General features: G+C 42.8%; 1 protein-coding gene across 1 annotated transcript in view; it reads right to left on the bottom strand.

The window, feature by feature from the left end:
* The window catches only part of LOC137420704 (serine/threonine-protein kinase 32B-like), a 148500-nt gene that overhangs the window by 104694 nt on the left and 19035 nt on the right, over positions 1-24771 (bottom strand). The window contains exon 3 of the mRNA XM_068105989.2: positions 16604-16659. Coding sequence (XP_067962090.1) covers positions 16604-16659 — 56 coding nt within the window. The remainder of the gene's footprint in view (positions 1-16603; positions 16660-24771) is intronic.

Below are 24771 nucleotides of genomic sequence, written 5' to 3'. Positions count from 1 at the left end.
AGGCTTACTGATTTACACATGTGTTGCATTGCGACGAATGGACATTCGCTCTTCGCCAAGGTACAACGTATCCTATCTAGCTACTGTGCCGACGACCCCGCTGTAAGACTAGACTATTGTGACCCACGTGACCGTCCCTCCCTTCGCCTGATACACCCCTGCCTGAAGCAGTGAAGGCACTGAGGTGCCCCTCCGACACCTGCCTCCAGCGGCTACTCCGAAGCAGGGGGACTCCGGGCTTGGGGATGTCGTACCCGGTAGTTTCCGACCCTGTGTTGGCAGGGTAATTTCGCCATCCTGACCGCTATGGATGGACCGACTGACTTTATAGGGAAATATGTCTTTAACACCCCAATAATAAAATGATGACTTCCTCAATCCATTAATGCGACAATGTGAAGTTAAATGTTAATGCTCTTTTAATATTTGACAAAAAAACATTACATAACATTGTTATCATAATGTCAATACATACCATAGCTAGCATGTGGTAAGTGTAACATGGTATGTGTGCTTCAAGTATCAGGGACCTGTCAGAATACGGTTTTGTTACACATGACGCTGAGGATGCAGCATACAGTATATAATTTATAGACAGGATAGTCACTTTAATATTGTATGCGTAAACACCTCTTGCTTGCAGGCGGGGCCAGGTGAGGTCTTCCGGTGTGTGCCATCCAAGGTGGTTTAGTGTGCTCTTGAGCCCAGAAAGAGGGGAAAGACCTTTTTTTTTTATTGAGGTTGACCCATGGGTGGGACAGCCTGGAGGATGGACATCCCTCAAGGAATAGGCAACTAATGACAGCGCCTGCGGCAGGAAAAGGTGGTCCTGGAATACGGAGGGTGGGGCAGAGAACTATGGTGTGTGAATAAGGGCGGGGCTTTTGCACGGAGAGTCATGGGGGCTGTCCAGCTGCACATACGTAGTGTGTTCAAAAAGTATCCGACCTTTATTTTTTGTGCGTAAAAAAAAAAGAAGCTAGGGAGGCGTTGATTGGTGCACGTATGTAGGCGATCCTAATGCACACGCGTGAATTTTTTCCCACCTGCAGAAGCTGTCATTCGACGGCAGACCGCCGATGAGTGAGGACATGTAAGTGAGCGCCGTCGGATTTTCGTTTTTGAAAAAATGACGGAAAAACTTGAACAACGCTACTGCATCAAATTTTGTGTTTTTTGGCCTCGGGGATGTTGGATGCTTCCATTGTGATGACTGCAATTTGGTTTCTGGGTCGTACCCATAAACCCAGGACTCATCGCCAGTGATCACTGTGGTGAAATTGTACCAAAGTTGAACCCAGGTGTGGCACTCCCTTAAACCGCTGGGCGGTGTCTATAAGACCTCGGACGTCCGCGACTCGAGGCCACTCCTGCGACATCATTATACAATGCCATGTAGAATTGAATGGTATGTACCCGCCTATATTCTAGGTTTGCTTGCATTGACTGATATATTCAATCTTTCTCATATGATGCCTAGATCCTGACATGTATGTTGCATGATGTACTTTACAGGATGATGTACGGATCTGATTGAGATTAAACCATACATATGGAACACGTTGTGAATCTGGTTGATTTCCACAACAATCACTGTGTTGAGGAAGCTGGGATCGCTGTTCACAGTCTCCAGCATGTCCTGTGCGATCTCCAAACGGAGTTGCTTCTGCTCAATCGTTAGCAGCTTTGGTACGAACTTCGCTGAGATTCTCCTGAAGACCAAATCCTCCTTCATAATGGATGAATGGTGTTGAATCTTGCGGATCGTTTCCACTTGGGAATCGCCAAGCTTTACACAAAATTTGATGCAGTAGCGTTGTTCAAGTTTTTCCGTCATTTTGTCAAAAACGAAAATCCGACGGCGCTCACTTATATGTCCTCACTCATCGGCGGTCTGCCGTCGAATGACAGCTTCTGCAGGTGGGAAAAAATTCACGCGTGTGCATTAGGATCGCCTACATACGTGCACCAATCAACGCCTCCCTAGCTTCTTTTTTTTACGCACGAAAAATAAAGGTCGGATACTTTTTGAACACAGTAGTACACGGAGAGAGTTGGAAATGAACCTAAGGCATTTAGCATCTCTCACCTTACCTCTGCTTGGTCATCATCTTCTCCTGGTCCTCAATGGCATCTTCTTCTCCTGGTCTTCAACCACATCATCTTCATCTGACTTCGACTGCACCGTTGCTGCCATACTGCCCATCATAAGCACCACTTCTCCTGTGTGCCAGCGACCTGTAGCTACCAATCACTTTGTGCCATCCAAGACATCGCTTTCCCCATTGTTCTTCGCGTGAATCAGTATTGTCGGTGCCTAGCAGGGTATATTTATTTATTCATTCATTGTAAATTAGCTTGCATGCCCCCTCATCCCTATCTGTGTCTGTGGACCGGTTGATCTGTACCATTTATGATAGCGTCTTGTCTACCCTCCTCCCTGTACTTAAAAAAATAAAATAAACACCATTATAATTAATAGAAAGTTTCCCATGCCCGCATGGAATTATAAACATGGTAGGGATGAAAGCGGCAAAAATGACATCTTCTGTCATCAAGCTGGAGAGCTGGGAGCAACGGATTCACATTTGTTGCCACATCTGATGCAATTTAAATGCACTAATGGGCGGCGAGGTGCTCCATTTGAAACTGTTTGTTCGACATATGTAGCATTTTGATGCCAAGGATCCATAATAAAAAAAGATTTATTGGTGTCAAAGTCAGTGACCAATTGCAAATTAACAATTTGATAAGAAACATCTTCTTGCCTGTTGCCTCTTGTAAGCGTTCCACCTCCTGGTTCGTTTTTTATTGAATGATTCTTGGGAAACGGTAACCGTAAGTTAGAATAACTGATCACAGTACATCGAAAAATTTCGGAAATCCATGGGGGGAAACACGTCAGTGAACCTCAGACGAGACATCTGAGTGGCTAATTTTTGGCAACAAATAATCCTCCAACTGTTATCAACAATGTATGGTATGCTTCATAAACTTAATTCTGAAGACCCAAAGGGATCATTTAATTTAACACTAGATGAGCAAAATTAATTGTACTTTTGAAAACTACAGCAAAATCACTAATGACTATTTCAATTTCATGATAGATGCATGCTTCCTTTTAGCAGCGAAACTAATTTTGTCTGTTCTTAATTATGGAATGATGCAATTTATAATATTTTATCTTCCAATATCTTAAATGCGATTTTAGTCTTAACCCTCTGCATGCTTCAAGTATTATCAATATGATGAATAAATACAATGTGTTTGTAATAAAAATAAAATGTGTTTTAAATGTGTAAAATGAATAAAAATGTGTTTTATAAACACATAAACATGGCTGACGATATGTTTCAATTTCAAAATGGATGTCTTATTTGAAAAGAATATTTCATGCAAAGGCGATTACTGAACTACAAATATTTGTTTCACAAAATAAGAAAAGTTAATTTTTTTTAAATCTATTAACAAAATTATTTAAAGGATTCAATAGATGACGCCCGCAAATGGAACAGCACACTTGGCAAGTGTTTCTTTGGCGATCGTGCTTGTGTAAATTAAACACCCTAGTTTGTACTAAAGTCAAAGCAAGCAGTTCTTGTTGAGCAAAGATTAAGTGATGCTGAAGGAGTATGCTGGGTGATCTGCTCTCGCGCTTCCCAGTGGAAGTCAGGTCAGGAATGTGGGATTTGCACAGAATACGAACATACAATGCCTGACTCTTTAGAAAAGCTAACCCCACTTGTATTCTGTGCCAAAATCTACTTCCTTTCGTCAGGTTTATTACCTTCGCCACCTAAGCTGAACGGAGGTTATTTTTTAACCCCTGTCTGTCTGTCTGTTTGTATGTGAGCTGAATGTTTCAAAAAGTTAAGGATGGATTCAGTCAAAATTTGTTTGACAGGTTGGGTGTGTGACAAGGATGATATTGATTCGATTTTGGAGAAGATCTGGATCTGGATCCGGGTTTTTAAAAAAAACTTTTGTAATCTACTACCTTTAGTCAGGTTTATTACCTTCGCCACCTAAGCTGGACGGAGGTTATTTTTTAACCCCCGTCTGTCTGTTTGTTTGTCCGTCTGTTTGTATGTGACCTGAATGTCTCAAAAAGTTAAGGACGGATTCAGTCAAAATTTGTTTGACAGGTTGGGTGTGTGACAAGGATGATATTGATTCGATTTTGGAGAAGATCTAGATCTGGATCCGGGGTTTTTTTAAAATTGAAAATGATTCTTCACTATTTAAAGGTGTGGCCGAAAACGATAGATAGCATGATATTTCAAAAAGTTGTGGATTGATTATGACAAAACATGGTGGATGAGTTTGGTAGGTGACAAGAACAAACCAATTAGATTTTGGTTCAGGTCTCGATGCAGATCCGGCCTATCAGTGGGATACAAAACATGAACTGTTCAGCCAGGCAGAGGTATACAGTCTACCGAATGCCGTTCTAGTTCATAAATTAACTTGCTGGGATTCAGAATTCTGAAGCACAACGCCACTTGCATAGCTAGTTGTCAAGCCAAACCGGCTTGAAGAGTATTCCGTAACCGGGGTCCAGGAGCCACAGGTCAGTCCCAGGGTGACACCAAAATAAATCTAGTGAAATAGAACCCAAATGGAGAACTCTGTTGGCAATAAATTTTATTATAGTAGCAAAGGACAAGGAAGAAAAAAATATTCACAATTAGACTGAACTCCTCAGACTAATAATGGTCACTCAGTATTCCCAACCATATGTACTCCATATATTATATTGACATATGTACTTCAAGACATTTTGACAGTGAAATGAGGTATTTCCAGTCTAGACCCAAAAACAATTCCACATTCCATCACAAATCTGCCCCACTATAAGGTCATTGAAAGTAATTTCTGTACACATAAATGAATGGCTGCATGGCCAAGACCTAGAACTGTGCACAGTTGCCTTTGAGCTGTCTAGCCTGGGTCTGAATCCCCACTCGGGTATAAACTGCCATCCTGGTGTTTAGCGGACAGGGCAAGATATCAATGCGTTCGCCGTCTATCGGATGGATATTACAGATCCGTCTACGTCAAAGGTCTCATGGTGCCTTTCATGAGTAGGGAAGTTACGGTGACTCGTTGAACAAATTACATAATTCCTGCATAAAATGCGGCAAGTGTTCTGATCAAGTTACACCGCTTGTTATATCAGTGAGTTAGTTGTCTGGTTCAACAGATCCAGTGGCTCCACAAACAACCTTGAAAGTGACAGCGTTTTTCATTGGTTGGAAACAACTAAACTAATAATGACTTTGTTAAAAAAAAGAAAAATCGTTTGTGAAAAAAAAAATTAAGTGAGATTTCAGTAGTTAGGCGTGAGAGCGGGACCTGCATTGCAAAAGCGTGAAATATTTTATGCTGAACCCAAATGCAGCCTCCTCACTCTCTGCAGACCTGGACAAAATCACAGACTGGGCAAACAAGTGGAACATGTCTTTCAATCCTGACAAATCTCACACTCTTACGATGTCTCTCCGAAAAGACCGACTGGACAACCCTCCCATCCACTTTCTGAATAATCCTCTCCAAGAAGTTCTGTCACTCAAGCTTTTGGGTCTCACTATCTGCCATGATCTTTCCTGGGAAAACCACATTTCAAATCTGGCCTCCAAAGCCAGTCGCCGACTGGGCATCCTCCGTCGTGCGAAGTCCTTCCTTGGCACACCTGAGCTCCTCACCACATACAAGGCTTTCATCCGCAGCTCAATGGAATACTGCTCTCCCCTCTGGGCTGGTGCTCCTGCCTCTCACCGAGCTCGTCTTCACGCTGTTGAAACCAAAGCGTTCAGAATCGTTGGAATCTCCCGCGATGAAGCTAACTCCAAGGGCCTTTCACTCACTCACCGCAGGCAGGTTGGTGGTCTTTCCGTCTTCTACCGACTCCTCTCTGGCCTTGCCCCCCCCCCCCCCCAGCTCTCTCTGTGCTCTGTCCCCCAAATATTCCTACAGGTCGCACAAGATCTGCCTGCAACCCTCTTATGGTTAAACTGCCAAAATCAAGACTTTCTGCTCACCTTCACTCCTTCATTCCACTTTTCTCCCGCCTCTGGAACAAACTCCCTCACTCTCTTCAATCCCACTCCACCCTCCAGGTCTTTAAAACAGCTGTTCACCACCATCTCTTATCTTCCCCAATCCAAAACCTTGATCTTTTCTACCCCCACTAATTTCACCCCAAATCCTACACTTTTTTTTTTTAAATTCCAACTTCTATCTTGGAAGTCCTTGGTCTCCTTGTGTTTTATATCTCTCACCCCCCCACCCCCCCCCCTTCCCACGCCTCATACCCCCAGGCCCTCTCCCTCCCGCGCTTCTCCCTGCTCTCAGGTGTTGTGTTTTTGTGCTTCCCCTCCTCTCCCCATCTTGTCTTCCGCTCCCTCTTTTTGTATGTTTTGTTTGTCTGGTTGATTTGTTTGTGGAATAAATGTTAGCTCTTTCACGAGCCTCGATTCAGTATACCAAAAAACAAAAAAACAAAAAAAGAAAAGAAATTAGAAGTTAGAATTCTTACTTGTGAAAGACCAATTCAGACATAAGTAATGGCAATGTGTAATCCAAAGTTGTTATCAGCTGCACTTTTGAATAGCTGCAAGAAAAAAGGAAAATGGTCGTGATAAAGAATGGCCAAGGAAAATTGGCAGGGATTATTCCATCACTCCTCAATCATCCCTTTGAAATGATTTCTGAAATTAAATTGCTGAATAATGCACTGGAAGAGTGGACAAGACAAGTGACATCACAACAACAACAACAGCAACAACATCCATCAATGATGGATTCCTCACCTGCAGAGTTCACACAGCTGCCAGTTTTGCTGAAATTCAATGAACAAGGCACTCACTTACCCACCGTCAAATTAGCCGTGTGCGAGTGTGCGAGTGTGCGAGAGACACCGCCAGCGTGAGGAAACATGCATTCTGACTTACCCCTTGATCAATTCATGGAGGACTGGAAAATAAATTAGTCTTTTTTGGTAGGTGAAGTGAAAATACTTATAGAATTTCCTACCAACAAAACATGACTGATCATCCATCCTGTAATTGACTGGCACTTTGAAGTGCAACTATGTGTTTTTGCATCTGCTCATTTATCATACAACCATACGTGTCGACGATGCAAACATTTATCCTATATGCCAGCACTTCTCTGTTGGTGTTAAAGGTCCTGGGGTGTTTCAAAGAGTGTGCCATTGTGTGTGGTACTCTGGTAAAGTTACCAGACCGATAAAGGATGTGGGCACTCCTGGGGCGTATCGTCTGCAGAAACATCCTGATGTCATCAATGCCAACAGACAGGCAAACAGCAATCCGTTTGATATTGCAACATTTCATTGTCAGTGAATGAATCCCCTGGAAATAGAAGTATCCAGACCACTCTCTACCTTTTCGAGGTGAATAGAGAATTATATTTCTGCATTTTTTTTTACCATGTGAATATTTTTACAAATCCCTTCCTGTATTCTTCATGTTCATCCCTGGTACACCGTGCAGTGCTTGTGTGTTCTCCACTTTCCCCATGTCTGTGTCATGTCTTATTATATTGTTTTGCCATTCCATTAGTCTTGATTATGTATTTATACATCATAAAAACTAATTAAATGTTGAATCAATTATTCCACACAGCGGTTGAAATTTGCAGAATAAACACATGAATTTAGGCGAATGTATAAAGGACAATTTCTCTTGAAATGGAATTTCACATCAGGAAGTTGAGTCTCATGGTCTGCTTCTTGTCCACCATAGGCAAGTTGGTGGTATTGCAGGTCTTACAGGCTTTATTCGGGTTTCCCTTTTCTGCGCTCTCACCTCTCTACCCAGCTCCTGCTCCTCCAGGTCACACAGATTCTGCCAGAAACCATTCCATGTTACTCTCTCCAAATCTAAGCTTAGCGATCAACTCCTGTGGAACTGTCTTTCTAAGTCCCTTTTCTCGAGCTCTTCCCGAGAGGATTTCAAGTCTGCTGCCCAACACCACCTCGTGGTCTCTGCTTTTTCCACTACTGACCTTTACTACATGTGCTGAGATCCTGTTCTCAACCTTCTCCTACAATTCCTCTTTTTGTGCTGTGGTGCATATTTTTGTTGTCGTGCCACTGCATTCCCTTTGCCCATTTTGTCTGTTGATTAATTCCTTCCTGTCCTTTTGCTCCTCCATGAGCCTCAACACCTGTATAAACTAGAACAGTACTCAGTAGAGCGCATATCTCCACCAGGCTGAAAAGTTTACATTTTGTATATGCCACTGATGGACCAGATCTGAATGAAACCTAATCCGCTTGTTCTTGACACCTCTCCAACTCATCAGTTTTGTAATAATCCATCCATAACTTTTTGAAATATCGTGCTATATATCAGTTTTGGCCCTATATTGTCAGGTCAGTCTTTTGGGATTGCCACTGGTAACATGTAACCCAATGCTACCTGCCGCATGGTCGGGTTATCGGCGACTAAACAGACACCCCTCACTGGCTTTGCTAGTGGAGAGGGTGACCTGTGACACCCTGCCAGGACCAAAAAAAACATCTAGCAAAGCGCGGATGAGCTCCCATAGGGGCCCAATGGCCATTCAGTAAGGAGATGGTGTCTCCTAAGTAACACCCATCTGGTTTGGACCAGATCAAATCATACCAAAGACTTTCAAATGGTATGTGCTGCTTCCTTTCTTGAAAAGGATAGAGCATGGACAATCCCCGTCGGTTGGCAACCATGGGGAGTAGGAGGTTGAGGAAATTCCCCGCTGAATACGGTGAGAAAAGTGGCACCATTGTTATGACGTCGCTGGCACAATGGAATGATACAAGCTTGCAGGTAACCTTTGCACCATTGACATTACACACAGGCTCGTATGATTTTGCTGTACTGCATTGGCCTTAGCATGAATAGCAAGTACAGCGGACACCCAGAACAACACGTCATTGCAGATTCAAGAACCAACAACCTGCCTATCAGCTTTTTACCTGAGAGGAAGCATACCTTTTATTTCCTCGAGAATCTAGAGCACCTGTTTATTGCAGTAACTGCGATAGTATAACTGTAGTTCACATTTTACATCAATAGTACACATGACAAGTTGGTACAACTCATAGTAATTCAGTACTGAGTGTTCCTGTATTAATACTTTCATGATAGGCACATCATGCTCATTTTTACCCATTAACTCAATTTTTACCTAAATGTCATATTAGCCATGAACTTCAAATGACTTAAAATGTAGATCACTGTATACAATTATCCTCCATCCTGACCCATGACCTTTGTCACTCCCATTAACTCTTCCTAACCCAACGCTCTTATTTGCTGGTTACAGTGTTTCCTCCCCTCCTCTCTTCCTCGATTCCTTTGCTGTTTGTTCATCCCCTTGCTGGTTGTGCCTAGTTATTGCCCCACAACCCCATCGTCAGTTCAACCTTGCTTTTCCATCAGCTTACCTCATGTAGGAAGAAAACCTTACATATCCCATTTAGTCTGTAAACCAGGACTTTTGGCTAGAGTCCTGGCAAACAATGGCCAACTCTTTTCCAAATATACCATTGGAGCTTTACCATCTAAAAGCGAGCGTTGGCTTAACATTTACCCACAAAGGACAGTGTTGGCACAAGGCCCCGTCTGCACCAGAGCGGACAGGGTCTTGCGGGCCTTGAAACACCAGAACGACCGTTTAGAGTCAGGCCGGGAATTAAACCCAGACTAACTCAGCTCAAAGGTGGGTAAGCTCCCTCATCATGTCACCCAACCCCCTCAACAACCCAGTAACGAATACTATGGAGTAAATCTAAGGTAAATTTACATATTTTTCCAGAGTAAACTGAAAGTATCGCTTCCATAATTGGGAAGGGTTGTATACATTGTTATTACCCTAAATATGTATTACCGGCTGAGGGAATCTTACAGCGCGGTTCCGCTGAAGCAGGGTATCTTGTGGTATCAAAGGATAACGTAACTCGAAACGAGAAGGGTGGCATGCCGACAGCGAAACCACACAAGGCACTCAGGTTTCTAGGGGTAGTAGTGCATCTTATGCCAGAGAAACCATACTGGCTAATTGTCAGAACAGACTGACGTAGAGCTTTGTTTCTCCCAGTGTAATGACTCTTAATGATGTATCGACTTTCAGCGGCACGGCCGCGTCGAGTATAGTGCAGTTGGATGGCAAGAGGAGGAAAGGAGAAAGGTTGCCATCGGTGGATTGTTAACAATAGTGAAGAATAGGAATATAATTACTAAATTAATCAATTAATTAAACACACAACCATAAATACAAAGGTTGATTTGATAGATGAGAAAACAAAAATAATGCGGCGGAGCAAATTGTGCTTTTCCTTTTACCTCCCCGTTTATGTCATGCTGAGTAAGACATGACATATGAATGTGTTTGTTTGCAGACACAATTAAAAGTGCAACATAACAGGTGAAACAACATAACAACAGCAGTGAAACAAATCATGCTGGCCGCGAACATATTAAATAAGGAGTTACTTGCAAAGGATGGGTAAAGGAAAGTTTCGGTAACAATTCATTCCTCCAAACAATTCATACAATAATGGTGTTCTCGACTCTTATATTGTAGTGCGCCTATAAGGCTTGGAATGTTTTCACAACAGGTGTCTAAAAACAGAATTAAGGTTAATTCCCAATGTCGATTGCATCCAAAATCTCTTTTCGCTCAACTCAGGCCTATTTGAGACCTCACAGGTCAGGAGCATATGTAATACCAAGTACCTGAGACAGTAGCGAGTGCAGGCCTACTCATAGTCAGGTTCACTATGTTAACAAATATAATTTCGTTCAAAATTTTTGGAGATCAGCAAAACTATACATTTTTGGAGTATTCAGAGCATGAGGAATCCAAAAATTAATGTTGGCATTTGCACAGACACCTGCATGGCCGCCATTTTGGATTTTCAAAATGGCCGCCATAAAATACATATTTTGCGCTATCTCGGCTTCTAGTCAACCTAGAGACTTAATTAAATATGCTAATCCTATGTTTTCTGGGTCAAGGAATCCAACAAAGGCCTCAAAATAGTGCTCAGGATTATAGAAAAGCAACAAACAAAGGTGATTGAAAACCATTGTCTTTATATTTGTGATATAACTGTATTACATAATACATGATATTGCAAGTCCTTTGAAGTTATAGGTTGTTATAGGAAGTTATAGGTAGTATCAGATTGAACTATAAGTCCTATACACAGGATCTACGAGGTCTATACCGTTCAGGAATATGCTTTTACAGATCTTCACCACTGTCCGGAGAGTCATTTTCGCAAAGGTGTCTACGCAAATGCCAACGTTAATTTTTGGATTCCTCATGCTCTGAATATTCCAAAAATGTATAGTTTTGCTAATCTACCAAAATTTGAACAAAAATACATAGTGAACCTGACTATAGCAATAGTCAGTAGAGTCACGCCATACCTGAACACAAAGAAGAATTGTCGGTTGATATCAACCCGAAACAGAACATCCTTTTTTTTTTTTGAGATCAAATTAATTCCTTTTAATGTCGAGGATAACAGGTATTGAGACAAATAATGATTTGTAATGTCTTCCTCAAAGCTGCGTGCGTGTCTTGGTGCCGTGCACACACCTCGCAATCATTTTAATCGTGCTTTTCATAAAGTTTGCTGGGAATAAAGGATTTATTCATAAAGCTTCCTCTATTCTGACTGATGCCACATTTATTCAAATGTTCGATGGTGAAATTTGTATTTAAATGTTCTAACAGTGAAAAAGGTGAGATTTGTGAGATATATACAAATGGAAAAGGAACTTAGGCTGACCCGGGCCAGGTGGTGATACAGGTTTACACCTGTAAAGCTAAACTCTCTTGTCATTTTACAGTCAGTCAGGCTTTTAAAGAGAAATGAGCTCCATAATTATCGCCCCCGTTACTGTCATAAGGAATTTCATCTCAACCTTTGGGCTGACATTTTCCTCTTCCTGTCATCTATCTTTAGTATCCCTTTTATGTGGGTTCTGGGTTGGCTCAACGGACTGAGCCATTGGTATGCAAGAAACAATAAACATTGAGCTTGTGAACCTCATTGGCTGGGTGGACCTTTGAACATCGGTGGATGAAGTCTTTTGGAGCCAAAGCAAATATCTCGGTTCGCATTTCACGACTGATTTTAAAGGGCCACAAACCCAGAAAATCATGCTTGTTTTAATTAAATAAACATTGCTTCACTTAACACTTAATCGTTGTTCTTTAAAAAAAAAAAAAATCTTAGAAGGAAGATATTAATGTTTTGGGTCTCCTTTTATGCTCGATTGGTCCCGCCCCCACAAAAAGGCAATTTTATTACCCGCGTGACCTGCTACGTCATCTTGAGAATTTTTTTGCTGCGGGTAGTTTTTATGATGATTTTGAGTGTCGGAGGATTCCTGATCAGAAAAATCTTCCCTAAATTCACTTTCTGAAGAGTGAAGCGAGTTGTGCAGCCATTATCCGTTGCGTGCTGATCCAACCTTACCTTTGATTGCGTCACGCAGATGACATCATGACCATCACTATTTTTAGGGGCCGTACTCGATGGGTTTGCTTTTTTAACTGTAACACCTCAAAAATAATTAGAATAAAAAACCACATTCAATTACTTGTTTCTTGGTTTAAAATCAATATATTCACATTTTAAAAAGTTTTTTCTGTGTCTGTGCATCTTTAAGATGCCAAATATACATTATGAATGAAGAGAAAGGGGGTGGAAGAATATAAAAGTTCCACCATTTTTGTTTACGTATTATGTAGATTGTCCCCTTTCACAACAGCCAACTCTGAACTCCACAATTGCCAATATTGAAAACCTAATATCATAATAACATTTCATAAATCTCCTGCTTAGACATTATTACGGAAGGGTCCTCAGCAGCCTTCTGTGACTCATGCCAAAATATTCCGAGAGAACTGTTGGCAAATTCATACTTCCAAGAACATTAAATCACCAATTTTTCATAAATCACATCAGTGCACATTATCCGGTACATTATCACTAAGATCGTGTGGCATATTGACAATACGGATATAATAGGCAATAAAGTCGGAGGCAGTTTAGTAATGCATTTGGTTCCATTTATGGCACTGCTCTGTCCGGAGTGTCAGCACTGTAGCAATAGCTACTAGGCAGAGAATCCACTGGAGGTTATTGCTCTTCCTAGCCTAGGTCGAGACAATAATTTTGAAATTGGCTGGGAGCTAATGCCACACAATGGCCGACTCTTTTTTTTAAACGCACTATAGGATCATTAATGCCAACCAGTGAATTCTGGCAACAAGGACACCCATATTCACGTTCCTCCAAAATCATGGCACTCTAATTTGCACTGCTATCCCTAATGCCTCCAACAACCATAAATTTCACCCCTCCCATGATGTCTGTCTCTATATATACAGATTGGGAATTTTGAGAAGTCTAGTTTGCAGAATTTGGCTGAGCATGACAATCATTTCCTCTTCACATTTATTAACGGTGTCAAACCCCTCCACATCAGTACTCTCCCCAACATCTACATTCCCAAGTCCTTTCAACCCCACCCATTCTCTGTGTCCTGCTCTTCAGCAGCCATCCACTTCATGTCTCCTTCACCTTCTTTCTGCATCTCCGAAAGCATGGAGAAGTGCATCTCCGAAAGCCCCACTCCCTTAAAGCTTCGCTCTCAACCTCACTCCCTTCCATATCACATCGCTCCACCAACTCCGATTTGATAGGCCTGAACGCAGACCAACTGTGTTCAACTTTTCCTCATATATGGTGATTTTGATTTTCACCATGCAACTTGGCTGGGTGTTGGTACTTCTCTCACCAGCCATGGCACTTCACCGCAGAAAGGACTCCTGCGACTCCATGAGACTGACTCGATCTGCGAACTTTCCAACAGGGATTTCTGGCAATGGCAAATCCTCCCTTCTGGACTTGGTGATGACCAACTTCCCCACTGATGTCTTCTGCTGTTCACCCGTTCCAATTGTTTCATTTGGTCATGTGTTTGCGAGAGTCGACATCACTCTGCCTATTCTCAGAGAGCCACCTGAGCGTCGGTGAGTCTGGCAGTTCACTCAGGCAGACTGACAGGGACTGTAAGCCACTACCTCACTTCTGGACTCATTTACTATATCTGCCACCCCTGATATTAATTCAGCCTGGGAATTCTTCCAGAGAACCCTGCTCTATCTTATCTCCAGTTGTCATACAAATCCTCCTGCCCATGATCCACCAACTCCTATAGTGAGGGAGTTGCATTAAACAATCTGCATTTTCTTCCTGGAAGGCAAATCTGAACAGAGGCAACCTCAGATCATTCCACAAAGCCAATAACAAGTGCGTGCCACTCTCAGTAGAGACAGAAAACAGCATCTGTCCAACCTCAAAATTTAACTTTCAAACTTGACTCCCTCCTCTAAGAACTAGTGATGCCTTGTCAAGGCTCTCTCTGGTGTATGCTCCCCTTCCACTCCTCCCTTCACTTCAATTGGCACCACAGCCAACTCCACTCCTCAGAAGGCCAAATGCCTCAACTCTGTGTTTGTTTCCAAATATTGTGTTCCCAAACCCTCACTATCTGTTCAACCCTACCCTGGACTCTGTATTTTGCATCTGAGCATCAAAAATGGCGGTGTTCTTTACACGTGAGGGAAAGGAGAATGTCAAACTTACCTGGACGGCTTCCATCAGAAGTCTTTGCACCTGCGTCAATCAACTCAAACTGACACTGATTCAAATGTACAAAAATACCGACTTTATTGAAGAAATGCCGGTAACCAAATAATGCACGACAAAACTAAAAATCCTAAATGGAGCGCCCCTCACAGACTTGTATACAGACAAAGGGAACAATAAAAGTTAAAATAAAAATGTGTAATTGTGACTTAGCTCTGGTCCCCTTGATCGTCCAGGATCGTCACAGGCCCTCCATCCTCGCAAAGGAAAAACACCCTACAGGCCCAGGAAGAGCAGGACGCGCAGGGAAACAGGCATCCGTGTGCAGTCTGCTCACTCCTGGTTCTGTGCGCAAAGCAAGCAGGCCGCGCCTGTTCGGTCACTCCAGCCGCGGTCGTCGTCCCGATCGTTGAGACATCCAATGTCCCTGGCGCAAGAGCTTATAGGCGACCGTTCACTTCCAGATCCAGAAACCGAGAGAGAAAATGTCGACCCTCCATCCTCCTTTGTACTCAAGGCTCTGACGTCATCCGCCGCCGCCCGTGCCTGCTCCAACCATCGAGTCCATCTCCTCATTCCATGACCGTCCTAACCAATCACTGCTTTTCGGGGCATGGCCTCACGGACCTCCTGTACCTTTGTGTACCACGTCGGCGGTATCATTGGTGGTGCTCCATGTCCTGTTTCCGGTTGCTTTATTTCATGTTATTAAGCTTAACTATTAAGCCTAACAAGCTTCACTGGCTCCCCATCCCCCAGAGAATCCAGTACAAAATCCTCCTCTTGACCTACAAAGCCCTCCATAACCTGGCCCCATCCTACCTGGCCGACCTCCTCTCCAGACACACTCCCACCTGCAACCTCCGCTCTGCTGGTACCAACCTCCTGACCACCCCCCCCCCCCCCCCCCCCCCATCCGGACCAAATTCAGATCCTGGGGGGACAGGGCCTTCTCCATCGCTGCTCCCACCCTCTGGAACTCACTACCTCACACCATCAGAGACTCCTCCTCACTCACCACATTCAAAACATCACTCAAGACCCACCTGTTCAACACTGCATTTAACATTTAACCCACAGCATTTAACCTCTGACTATCTCTTCTCCTTCTCCTTCCTTTTGCTTTGATTATTTACCTGTTGATTTTTGTCTTTTTGCACTTGTTTTTTGTACTCTGTCAAAGCGTCTTTGGGCTTCTTGAAAAGCGCTATATAAAATAAATGTATTATTATTATTATTATTATTAATGCATGATTGCTTGGCTTGTGTGTGTGCTGCATTGTCATAACTCATAAGGAACAGAGGGGAAATAACAGAGAAAATTACATACAGGGGATTAATTACCCATAATCCCTAACTAATTAACATAACCCCACCCCTCGTGATGGGAACAATTATACACTTACATGACATACGGTCTAACGGATTCCCTACTTATGTACATGGGGGTTCTTCTTCTTCTTCATCGCGACATACGGAGCATGGTAATCTATACACTTCTACCTGGACTAAGGGAATCATTGCCTACCACCCACAAACGTAACAGTATTTTCATTAACACAAAAACACACACATACAGTGCGCACACACTCGTATATACACAAACACACGGGCAGGTAAATACTTTGAGACATGGGAGGGCTCGTTCCACCTACTGAAGCCGACATATGGGGCTAACAAACACACCCACACAACCTCATTGAGGATTATACCCAAACTAGCAAACTAAATGACGAGCACAGTACCACCGTGCCACTCCATGCTATACAATTTCTTTCAATACACCACACAAGATGTGGTAGGCAATACAACACTAATGTTTATGACATGCCATGAAGTACTGCATGTCCAACTTGAAAATGCTGCAGTTATAATTAAATTTAATATATGACACTGGAGGCATTGTGAAGTTTGTCTCACCTTTCCAAAACTTCCTTTCCCAATGGCTCGCAGGATTTGAAAGTGATCAAAACCAACTGTAGAGGCAAAGCAGGGAATCAGTTTGACATCAAATCACAAATGAACACAATTTCCTGAGCAGACATGTATGTTCCTGTGAATATCTTTACACAATTATGGCCAAACCAAAAGTACTATGGAAACAGTATACTCGTATGATCATGACACCGACAAAGTTTAATGATTGTAATATATAGTGTGAAATTACGGTTAAGAGTATGTGATATGGAGTTCACATTACGCTGATACAGCAAAGACATGCGGTAAGAGCATCTTGACTGTGGGATAAAAAGTTATCTTTAATCGATTGTTTTCTTTTTTAATCTCTTCTCTGCACTTGTTTTTCAACTGTCTCTTTCTCTTTGTACTTGCTTAAGTTTTTGCCTCTCTATCTTTGTCAATGAAGTATGGATTTGTCTGTTCGCGTTCCCATCTGAACATCTGGATCATTCTCTGTATGGATGGACGTTAAACTTCATGTCCCGTCTGCTAACATTAGTCGATGGACAGGAGCAATCCCACGACTCCTTCACGAAGAGTATCACCGGCACCCTGGACAAATCACATGCACCTTGCACAAATTCCAAATTCCTGCTCTAATCTACAGGGGGTACCGCATCAGTGGCATACCTGCGCCATCAGCACATGATGCTACCTGCAGCCATGTGCTGCATACGAAAAAAGCAAAAGATGGTCTGTCTCGCACCCCAGGCTCATGCTGTGGGGAATCTAACTTCAAATCCTGCATCAGGTATATGTTTGTGCATTGTCTGCCGATGCCGTTATAATTTCCCTCGCCAGAGGAGACGGTATTGCATTTGATACCGTTTGTTTGTCCGTTTGTTACTTGCCGGAAAGGATTCCGGCAAGTATGTTGATCGGTTGGTTTGTCTGTTTGTATGTCTGTCTGTGCGCAGCACTACGTCTACACCGTTGCACGTAGAAGCACCAAACTTTACACACATATTTGTCTTGCCCTGGAATAGACTGTGCCCAATTGATCCCGTCATCGGTCACGTGGTTCGGCCGCCATCTTGGAAAAACCGAAAGACTTTGCACCTCTATATCTCCGAAAGTGCTGACTAGAAAACATTGAGACATGGCTCATTGCAAAGAACTCTCCATGGGGAATAAAATATGTTAATGATGATGTCATCGGTCACGTGGTTCAGCCACCATCTTGGAAAAACCGAAAAACTTTGCACCTCTATATCTCCGAAAGTGCTGAATAGAAAAAATTGAGACATGGCTCATTGTAAAGAACTCTCCATGGGGAATAAAAATATTTAATGATGATGTCATAGGTGCCTCCATTATGACATCATAATTCGACAAGTACAAAACGTCATCCGATCAAGATGAAATTTCTTGAGCATAATCTCGGAATAAATTAGTTTAGAAAACAAATAATGATGACATCATCTATCACGTAGTTCGGCCGCCATATTTGTCCAAAATGGCCAATAAAAAAGTATATTCCGGCAATAGTACAGCGGATAAGCTCTCATATTTTAACAAATTGTGCATTTTTGGAGAAAAGCATGAAATTTCTAGCATAGTTAGTATATACCATAAGGTTTATTTTCAGATGTGGAGGGAAGTCAGATTTGACCTCTGAGGACCGTGAGAGGCCAAATCCAAAATGGCCACCAGTCCACTGGGTCTAATGTTCAAACGCGATTATAGGTGTCATTTCCAACTAAATTGGGGATGCCCATTCATTTGGTGATACTTTTGAGATCGCCAGAACTCAAGGACATGCATTTAGGTCACGGTCAAGGTCAAATTACATGAAATATCTATTTTTATGATACTGCAGTTGGAACTGCTATTGGAAAAAGTTCATTTGAACTTTTAAAACTTTATTTTTTCAGGTACAGGGATAGGTACAGAACACCCAAAGACCAGAAATGATGAAAAAAAAGTGTTTACACTGCAAGGAATGATGCAATAACCTCTGAAAAAATAACTGGTTAACCAAGTATGTCCACCAAAGCTAACATTAAATCAAGTGCAATGATGAAAATTGGTAATGATCTAAATCTAACAGTCTCCAGAACAGAAGCACAGTGCAGTGCACTTGAATGCAGCTTTGGCACACTTGCAGCGTCCAGTGCACCCTTTCTTGCAGCCACAGTCGATCAATTCATGGCACGATTTTGATGCTTCAGGAAAAGTGGTCCAAAGAGGCTGCCACCCAGTTGTCTCCTTTGTCCAGCCCCAGTCCGGTGGGTCTGGCATCTCTGGATCCATGACCAATGCCTGGTTACAACAGTTGGCCTGGTAGCAAGTGCGCTTGATGTGCTGCTTGAGTGTTGCCTGGGTTGGAGGAATGTTCTCTAGAGTTCTACACTTCTGTGTGAAGAGCTGTTTCCTGGCATCATTCACTTCCGTGCTCTCACTGGTTCTATCGTACATCAGCACCACAAATCGCTCTAGCAGTAACATTGAGCCTTCACTGACCTCACTTGGCATGCCTAGGAGTTCATGGAAAGCATCATTCACCTCTGGGCATCCCCAATTTAGTTGGAAATGACACCTATAATGCTTTTCTACACTATTTGGTTCCAAAATTAAGCACGTTTGAACATTAGACTCGGTGGACTGGCGGCCATTTTGGATTTGACCTCTCACGGTTCTCAGAGGTCAAATCTGACTTCCCTCCACATCTGAAAATAAACCTTTTGGTATGCACTAACTATGTTAAAAATTTCATGCTTTTCTCATAAAATGCACAATTTTTGTGTTTATCTGCTACATCAAGGAATGAAATTTCTCGAGCATCATCAAGGAATGAATTAGTTTAGAAAACAAATAATGATAAGGTCATCGGTCACGTGGTTCCACCGCCATATTTGTCCAAAATGGCCGATAAAAAAGTACATTCCGGCAAGTCCTCGGTCTCTGACCGATTTTTCATCTGTCTGTTTGTCGGTCTGTCTGTGCGCAGCACTACGTCTACACCGTTGCACGTAGAATCGCCAAACTTTACACACATATTGGTCTTGCCCTGGAATAGACTGTGCCCAATTTTTAACTCTCTCGGCCCAAGGCCTCCATTATGACGTCATAATTTGATAATTTGACAAGTACAAAACTTCATCCGATCAAGATACAATTTCTTGAGCGCCATGTCGGCATAAACTGGTGGAGAAAAAAATAATGATGACGTCATCGGTCACGTGGTTCGGCTGCCATCTTGGAAAAACGGAAAAACTTTGCACCTCTAAATCTCTGAAAGTGCTGAATAGAAAAAATTGAGACATGGCTCATTGTAAAGAACTCTCCATGGGGAATAAAATATGTTAATGATGATGTCATAGGTGCCTCCATTATGACGTCATAATTCGACAAGTACAAAACTTCATCCGATCAAGATTAAATTTCTTGAGCATCATCAAGGAATAAATTAGTCTAGAAAACAAATAATGATGACGTCATCGGTCACGTGGTTCGGTCGCCATATTTGTCCAAAATGGCCGATAAAAAAAGTATATCCCGGCAAGTCCTCGGTCTCTGACCGATTTTTCATTTGTTTGTGTTTGTTTATTTATCTGCACAGAATAAATATGATCTTCTCTGCAACCGTTGGTCCAATTGACAGGAAATTTTCACCATAGGTGCAACTCAAGCTGTATAATTTTTTTAATGATAATTATGACGTCATAGGTCACGTGGTATTGGCGCCATTTTGAAAAAACCAAACAACTTTGCACCTCTATATCTCCGAAAGTGCTACATAGAAAAAATTGAGACATGGCTCATTGGAAAGAACTCTCCATGGGGAATAAAATATGTTAATGATGATGTCATAGGTGACTCCATTATGACGTCATAATTCAACAAGTACAAAACTTCATTCAATCAAGAGGAAAGTTATTGAGCATCATCTAGGGATAAATTGGTGGAGGAAAAAAAAATGAGGACGTCATCGGTCACGTGGTTCGGCCACCATATTTGTTTTACCACAAAGGCCTTAAAAACTACTGAAAACACGTCCTGGCGAAGGTCTGCAATATCTGATTGCTCTTTCTAGTTTTCTATGATTTTCACACATATACACATGCATACATACATTCAGAGAATTTCCTTGGGGGAGTGAGGGGGCTTATGTCCATGACCTGAACCTGGTATCCCCAGTACATTTGAAAAAGTTGGTGGAGATTGCCCCATGCGTTTTTTGTATTTTCAGACGTACACACACATACAGGTTGTGGACAAAAAAAATAGAAACACCAATGTAAAGTCACTTAATAGGGTGTTGGACCACCATGTGCAGCGAGTACAGCCTGTATGCGCCACGGTATGGAGTCCACCAGCTTCTGGAATTATACAAGAGGGATGCGCCACCATTCTTCCACAAGAAAGTCAATCAACTCACAACTGTTTGATGGAGGTGGGAAAACCCGTCTCAGGCGGCGTCGTTCCAGAATATCGCATAAATTCTCGATTGGGTTCAGATATGGTGACAGAAAAGGCCAAAACATATGGATAACATTAGAGTCATGATCATCAAACCATTGGGCGACCACACATGCTCTGTGGATGGGGGCATTGTCATTCTGGAAGACATCACTCACGGCAGAAAAGAAATGCTGCAACATAGGGTGAAGATGATCACTCAGTACCATTAAGTAGCGATTGGCATTAACCTTGCCTTCTAAGGGAATGACTGTACCTAAACCGTGCCAGGTAAATGCCCCCAACTACATTACAGAACCACCAGAACTCTTCACTGTTGAATCCAAGCACTGAGGGTTGTAGCGTTATTTAAGTTGGCGTCACACGTGCCCTCGTCCGTTTGTTGAGAACATGGTGAAGGATGATTCATATGACCATATCACATTGCACTGATGGACTCATAAACGTACATCGCCAGGTGTGATGCCCAGTTTGTGCACTACAACCCGACTATGGTATCCCGTTCTGTGGAGGTCTCTGCAGACCGTTTTTTATGAAACTGGATGCTTGCACCCCAGGTTGAAATTTACAGTCAATTGATCTGCATTTGCTCGTCTGCTTTGCCTTGCACTTCAAATTAATGCACGGATATCACGATCCTGGAGTATGTGCTCCTGCCCACTGTTGCCCTTTGCTGATGATGTCTTTCCCTCAAAGTTCCATGCCGACATCACCTTAGACACTGTTGCTCCTAAAACATCAGCAAGTTGAGCTGTCTCTGTCGCTGAAGCTCCTGCCAAACATGCCCCAACAATCACCCCCTCTTTCAGTCATTGAGGTCTCCTCTTGCAGCTATGCTGACCAAGTTTCATTGAAGTTGTATGTGTAGTTTTGGGAAAGAGATCAAATACCTCTTTTGGGGGGGCTCAAAAACACCCCCGTAGTTCCCCTTAATGAGCGCAGATTTGTTATTAGGCATCAGATATGAAGCTTGTGGTTTTGGGGAGTCAACACCCCTCCTCCTCCCCCTCCCCCATAAACCCCATTAATGAGCGCAGATTTTGATGTGGTCAATACACCTTCATTAGGCATCAGATATGCAGCTTATGGCCAATTTTCATCAAAATCGTGTTTTGGGTTCAAGCGATAATGACTGAAGTGTTTACAGACTCACTCACTCACTTACCTACGGACACTGCTCGATGCATAAGCTCACCGGACTAAAGTCCAGGTGAGCTAATAATGTATTGTACCGGCACAATTTGGTTTGAGGTTACATTAGAGATGCACAAAGTTTTAAAATAATGAGGCTGTGAAAAACAAGTGCATGAATTGGAAACAATAACATAGGGGCAATACCCCAGGCGCTCACCTGGTAGAATAAACAGTATACTGCACTGACCAAGGGTATTTTAAACCAATTTCAATGCTTGCTAGAGGACAGGGCAGTATGTAGAATCATACCAACATAATCATAAGACTTTAAACAAACAAAAAAATACAGATTTGGGGGGCAACCCCTCCCCCATGCCCCCCCCCATCCCATTTCCTCCTCAGACCTCAATTTTTCCAATACCTTGAATTCCGTGAACAAACTTTAGTCACAACATAACAAATATAATTTGTGCCAAATTTGGTCGCAATCCCATCAGCAGTTTCGGAGAAGACGTTTCAAGTGTTTAAGGATGCACGGACGGACTGACGACGCGCCATTGCATAAGCTCCCCTGAACTTCGTTCCAGGTGACCTAAATATACCGATCCTCACACCACCTGGGAATAGTAAAACTGTGTTCGGCCATGTGTGAGGTTTTGTACTTATTAACTGTTGAGATGACTTAATTAATTTTTTCTCCACCGGCGTGTGTGCCCGGTAAGCTTATAACAATTTGGATAATTCAATACGAGGGGTGTCCAAAATGTTCTGGGAATTAGATACACTGACTTTTTCAACATATTCTAATTTGTCAGAAAATATTGATCTTACTAATCATATTTACTCAATTAGTGGCTGGCTTAGGATCTAAATGGTTACGAGTTCAAGTCGCTGTCGTGTCATAAATAACACAAGGTGGGTTGACTCAACCTGACATCTTTCCAGGACTGACAAAATAAGTACCAGATCTGGATAAAATTAGCCATTCGAGGAGCCTGCATCAGAGTGGCGACCCGTCCAGGATTGTGCATACTAGAGGATTGATATTTCAAAATATCATGTTAAATCATGATTGTATTGAGATATTATCAAACCAGCGAACCGTCGTCATCTGTTCACTTCCGGATTTGGGAGCGAGGTCCGTGTAAATTGCATTTCAAAATCATAATTGTATTGAGGAATTTATGAAACTTCCTACCGACTTTACGACACCTGCCAGGACTCCAAAATGTTCCACAGAAGGTTGTTATATTTCCTTTTAGTAAAATATACAACTGTTATGGTTACTAAACGCGTCCCCCTATCATGTGACTAGTTCCTCAGCTCTGATTGGTGTACGTTTGTGGGGACATACGGACAGACAAACGCTGTTCTAGATGGCATTGCCCTACAGGTTACGCCATAAAAACAATCGGGTTCTACCTTTTGAAAGGTGAAACAATTAATTTGAATACCTTTACCTGTTTTGGAGAAAACAACTAGGAAGGATTACTTTTCAACATGCTGTCGCATATTTGTTGATACTTTGTTTTATACTTCCCCTTTTTCTTATTTGCTATCATCAGACATTTTATTTGCTTTGTCTTCTGACGGTCTCCTTGGGTTAACCTGAGGCGGTCCCTTTGGGTGTGTGCCTGGAATGTTCTTACTCGAAGAGAGGATGATCACCTGTCTCTGCTATCATCTGAGCCCCAGCGTTTGAACATCAGTGTTGCAGCACTTTCTGAGGTCCGGAGGCCGGATAGTGGTGAAGTCATGATGGGTGGTTACACCTACTACTGGTCTGTTCGCTTTGACGGTTACCATGCCTAAGGAGTTGCTATAGCTGTGTCCAATAAGCTGACTCCCATGATAGTCGAGGTAACACCGGTCAACGAGCGTATTATGAGACTGAGGATTCGTCACTCTTTGGGTGTCGTTTCCCTGGTCTCTGTATATGCTCCGACTGAGGAACGTGATCTCACTGTGAAGGAAGCATTCTTCGCCACGCTCGAGTCTGTGGCTGATCAGTGCCCCAGGAGAGATACTCTTCTCGTCTTGGCGGGTTTCAATGCATCGCCTGGCACTGATAGGGATGGTTATGAGGCATGTGTTTGTCCCCATGCATCCGGGACTGTGAACCAGAATAGCACTACGTTCCTCGACTTTCCAAGAAGTCATGGACATCACGGATGGCTGACTCGTGGTTTTAGCACCCACAGCCTTATCGCAGGACTTGGTATTCCAATGCTGGTGGTGTGGCGAAGGAGATTGACCATGTGCTCATTGATGGTCGATGGCGGATGCTCCAGAACTGCAGTGTCTACTGGAGTGCTCAGTTCCTCAACAATGACCCACAGGCTTGTTGTAGCAACTCTGAAGTTGCAGCTCAAATCCAAGAGAATGCTATCATCCCGGTTTCGGCTGGATGTGGGCAAGCTCAAGGAGGAGAGGGTAGCTGAGGAGTTTGCGAGCAGGTTGAGTGAGGTCTTGGGGGGTCTAAATGCTTCGGGGGATCCTGAGGAGTTGTGGAGTGCCTTCAAGACCACCATCCTTGATATTGCCGGTGGCTGTCTTGGAACCCACCGTCAGGT

The sequence above is a fragment of the Myxine glutinosa genome, chromosome 2, assembly GCF_964187855.1.
Source record: "Myxine glutinosa chromosome 2, kmMyxGlut1.1, whole genome shotgun sequence".
NCBI classification, from domain to species: domain Eukaryota; kingdom Metazoa; phylum Chordata; class Myxini; order Myxiniformes; family Myxinidae; genus Myxine; species Myxine glutinosa.
This window is presented reverse-complemented; position numbering and strand designations above follow the sequence as displayed.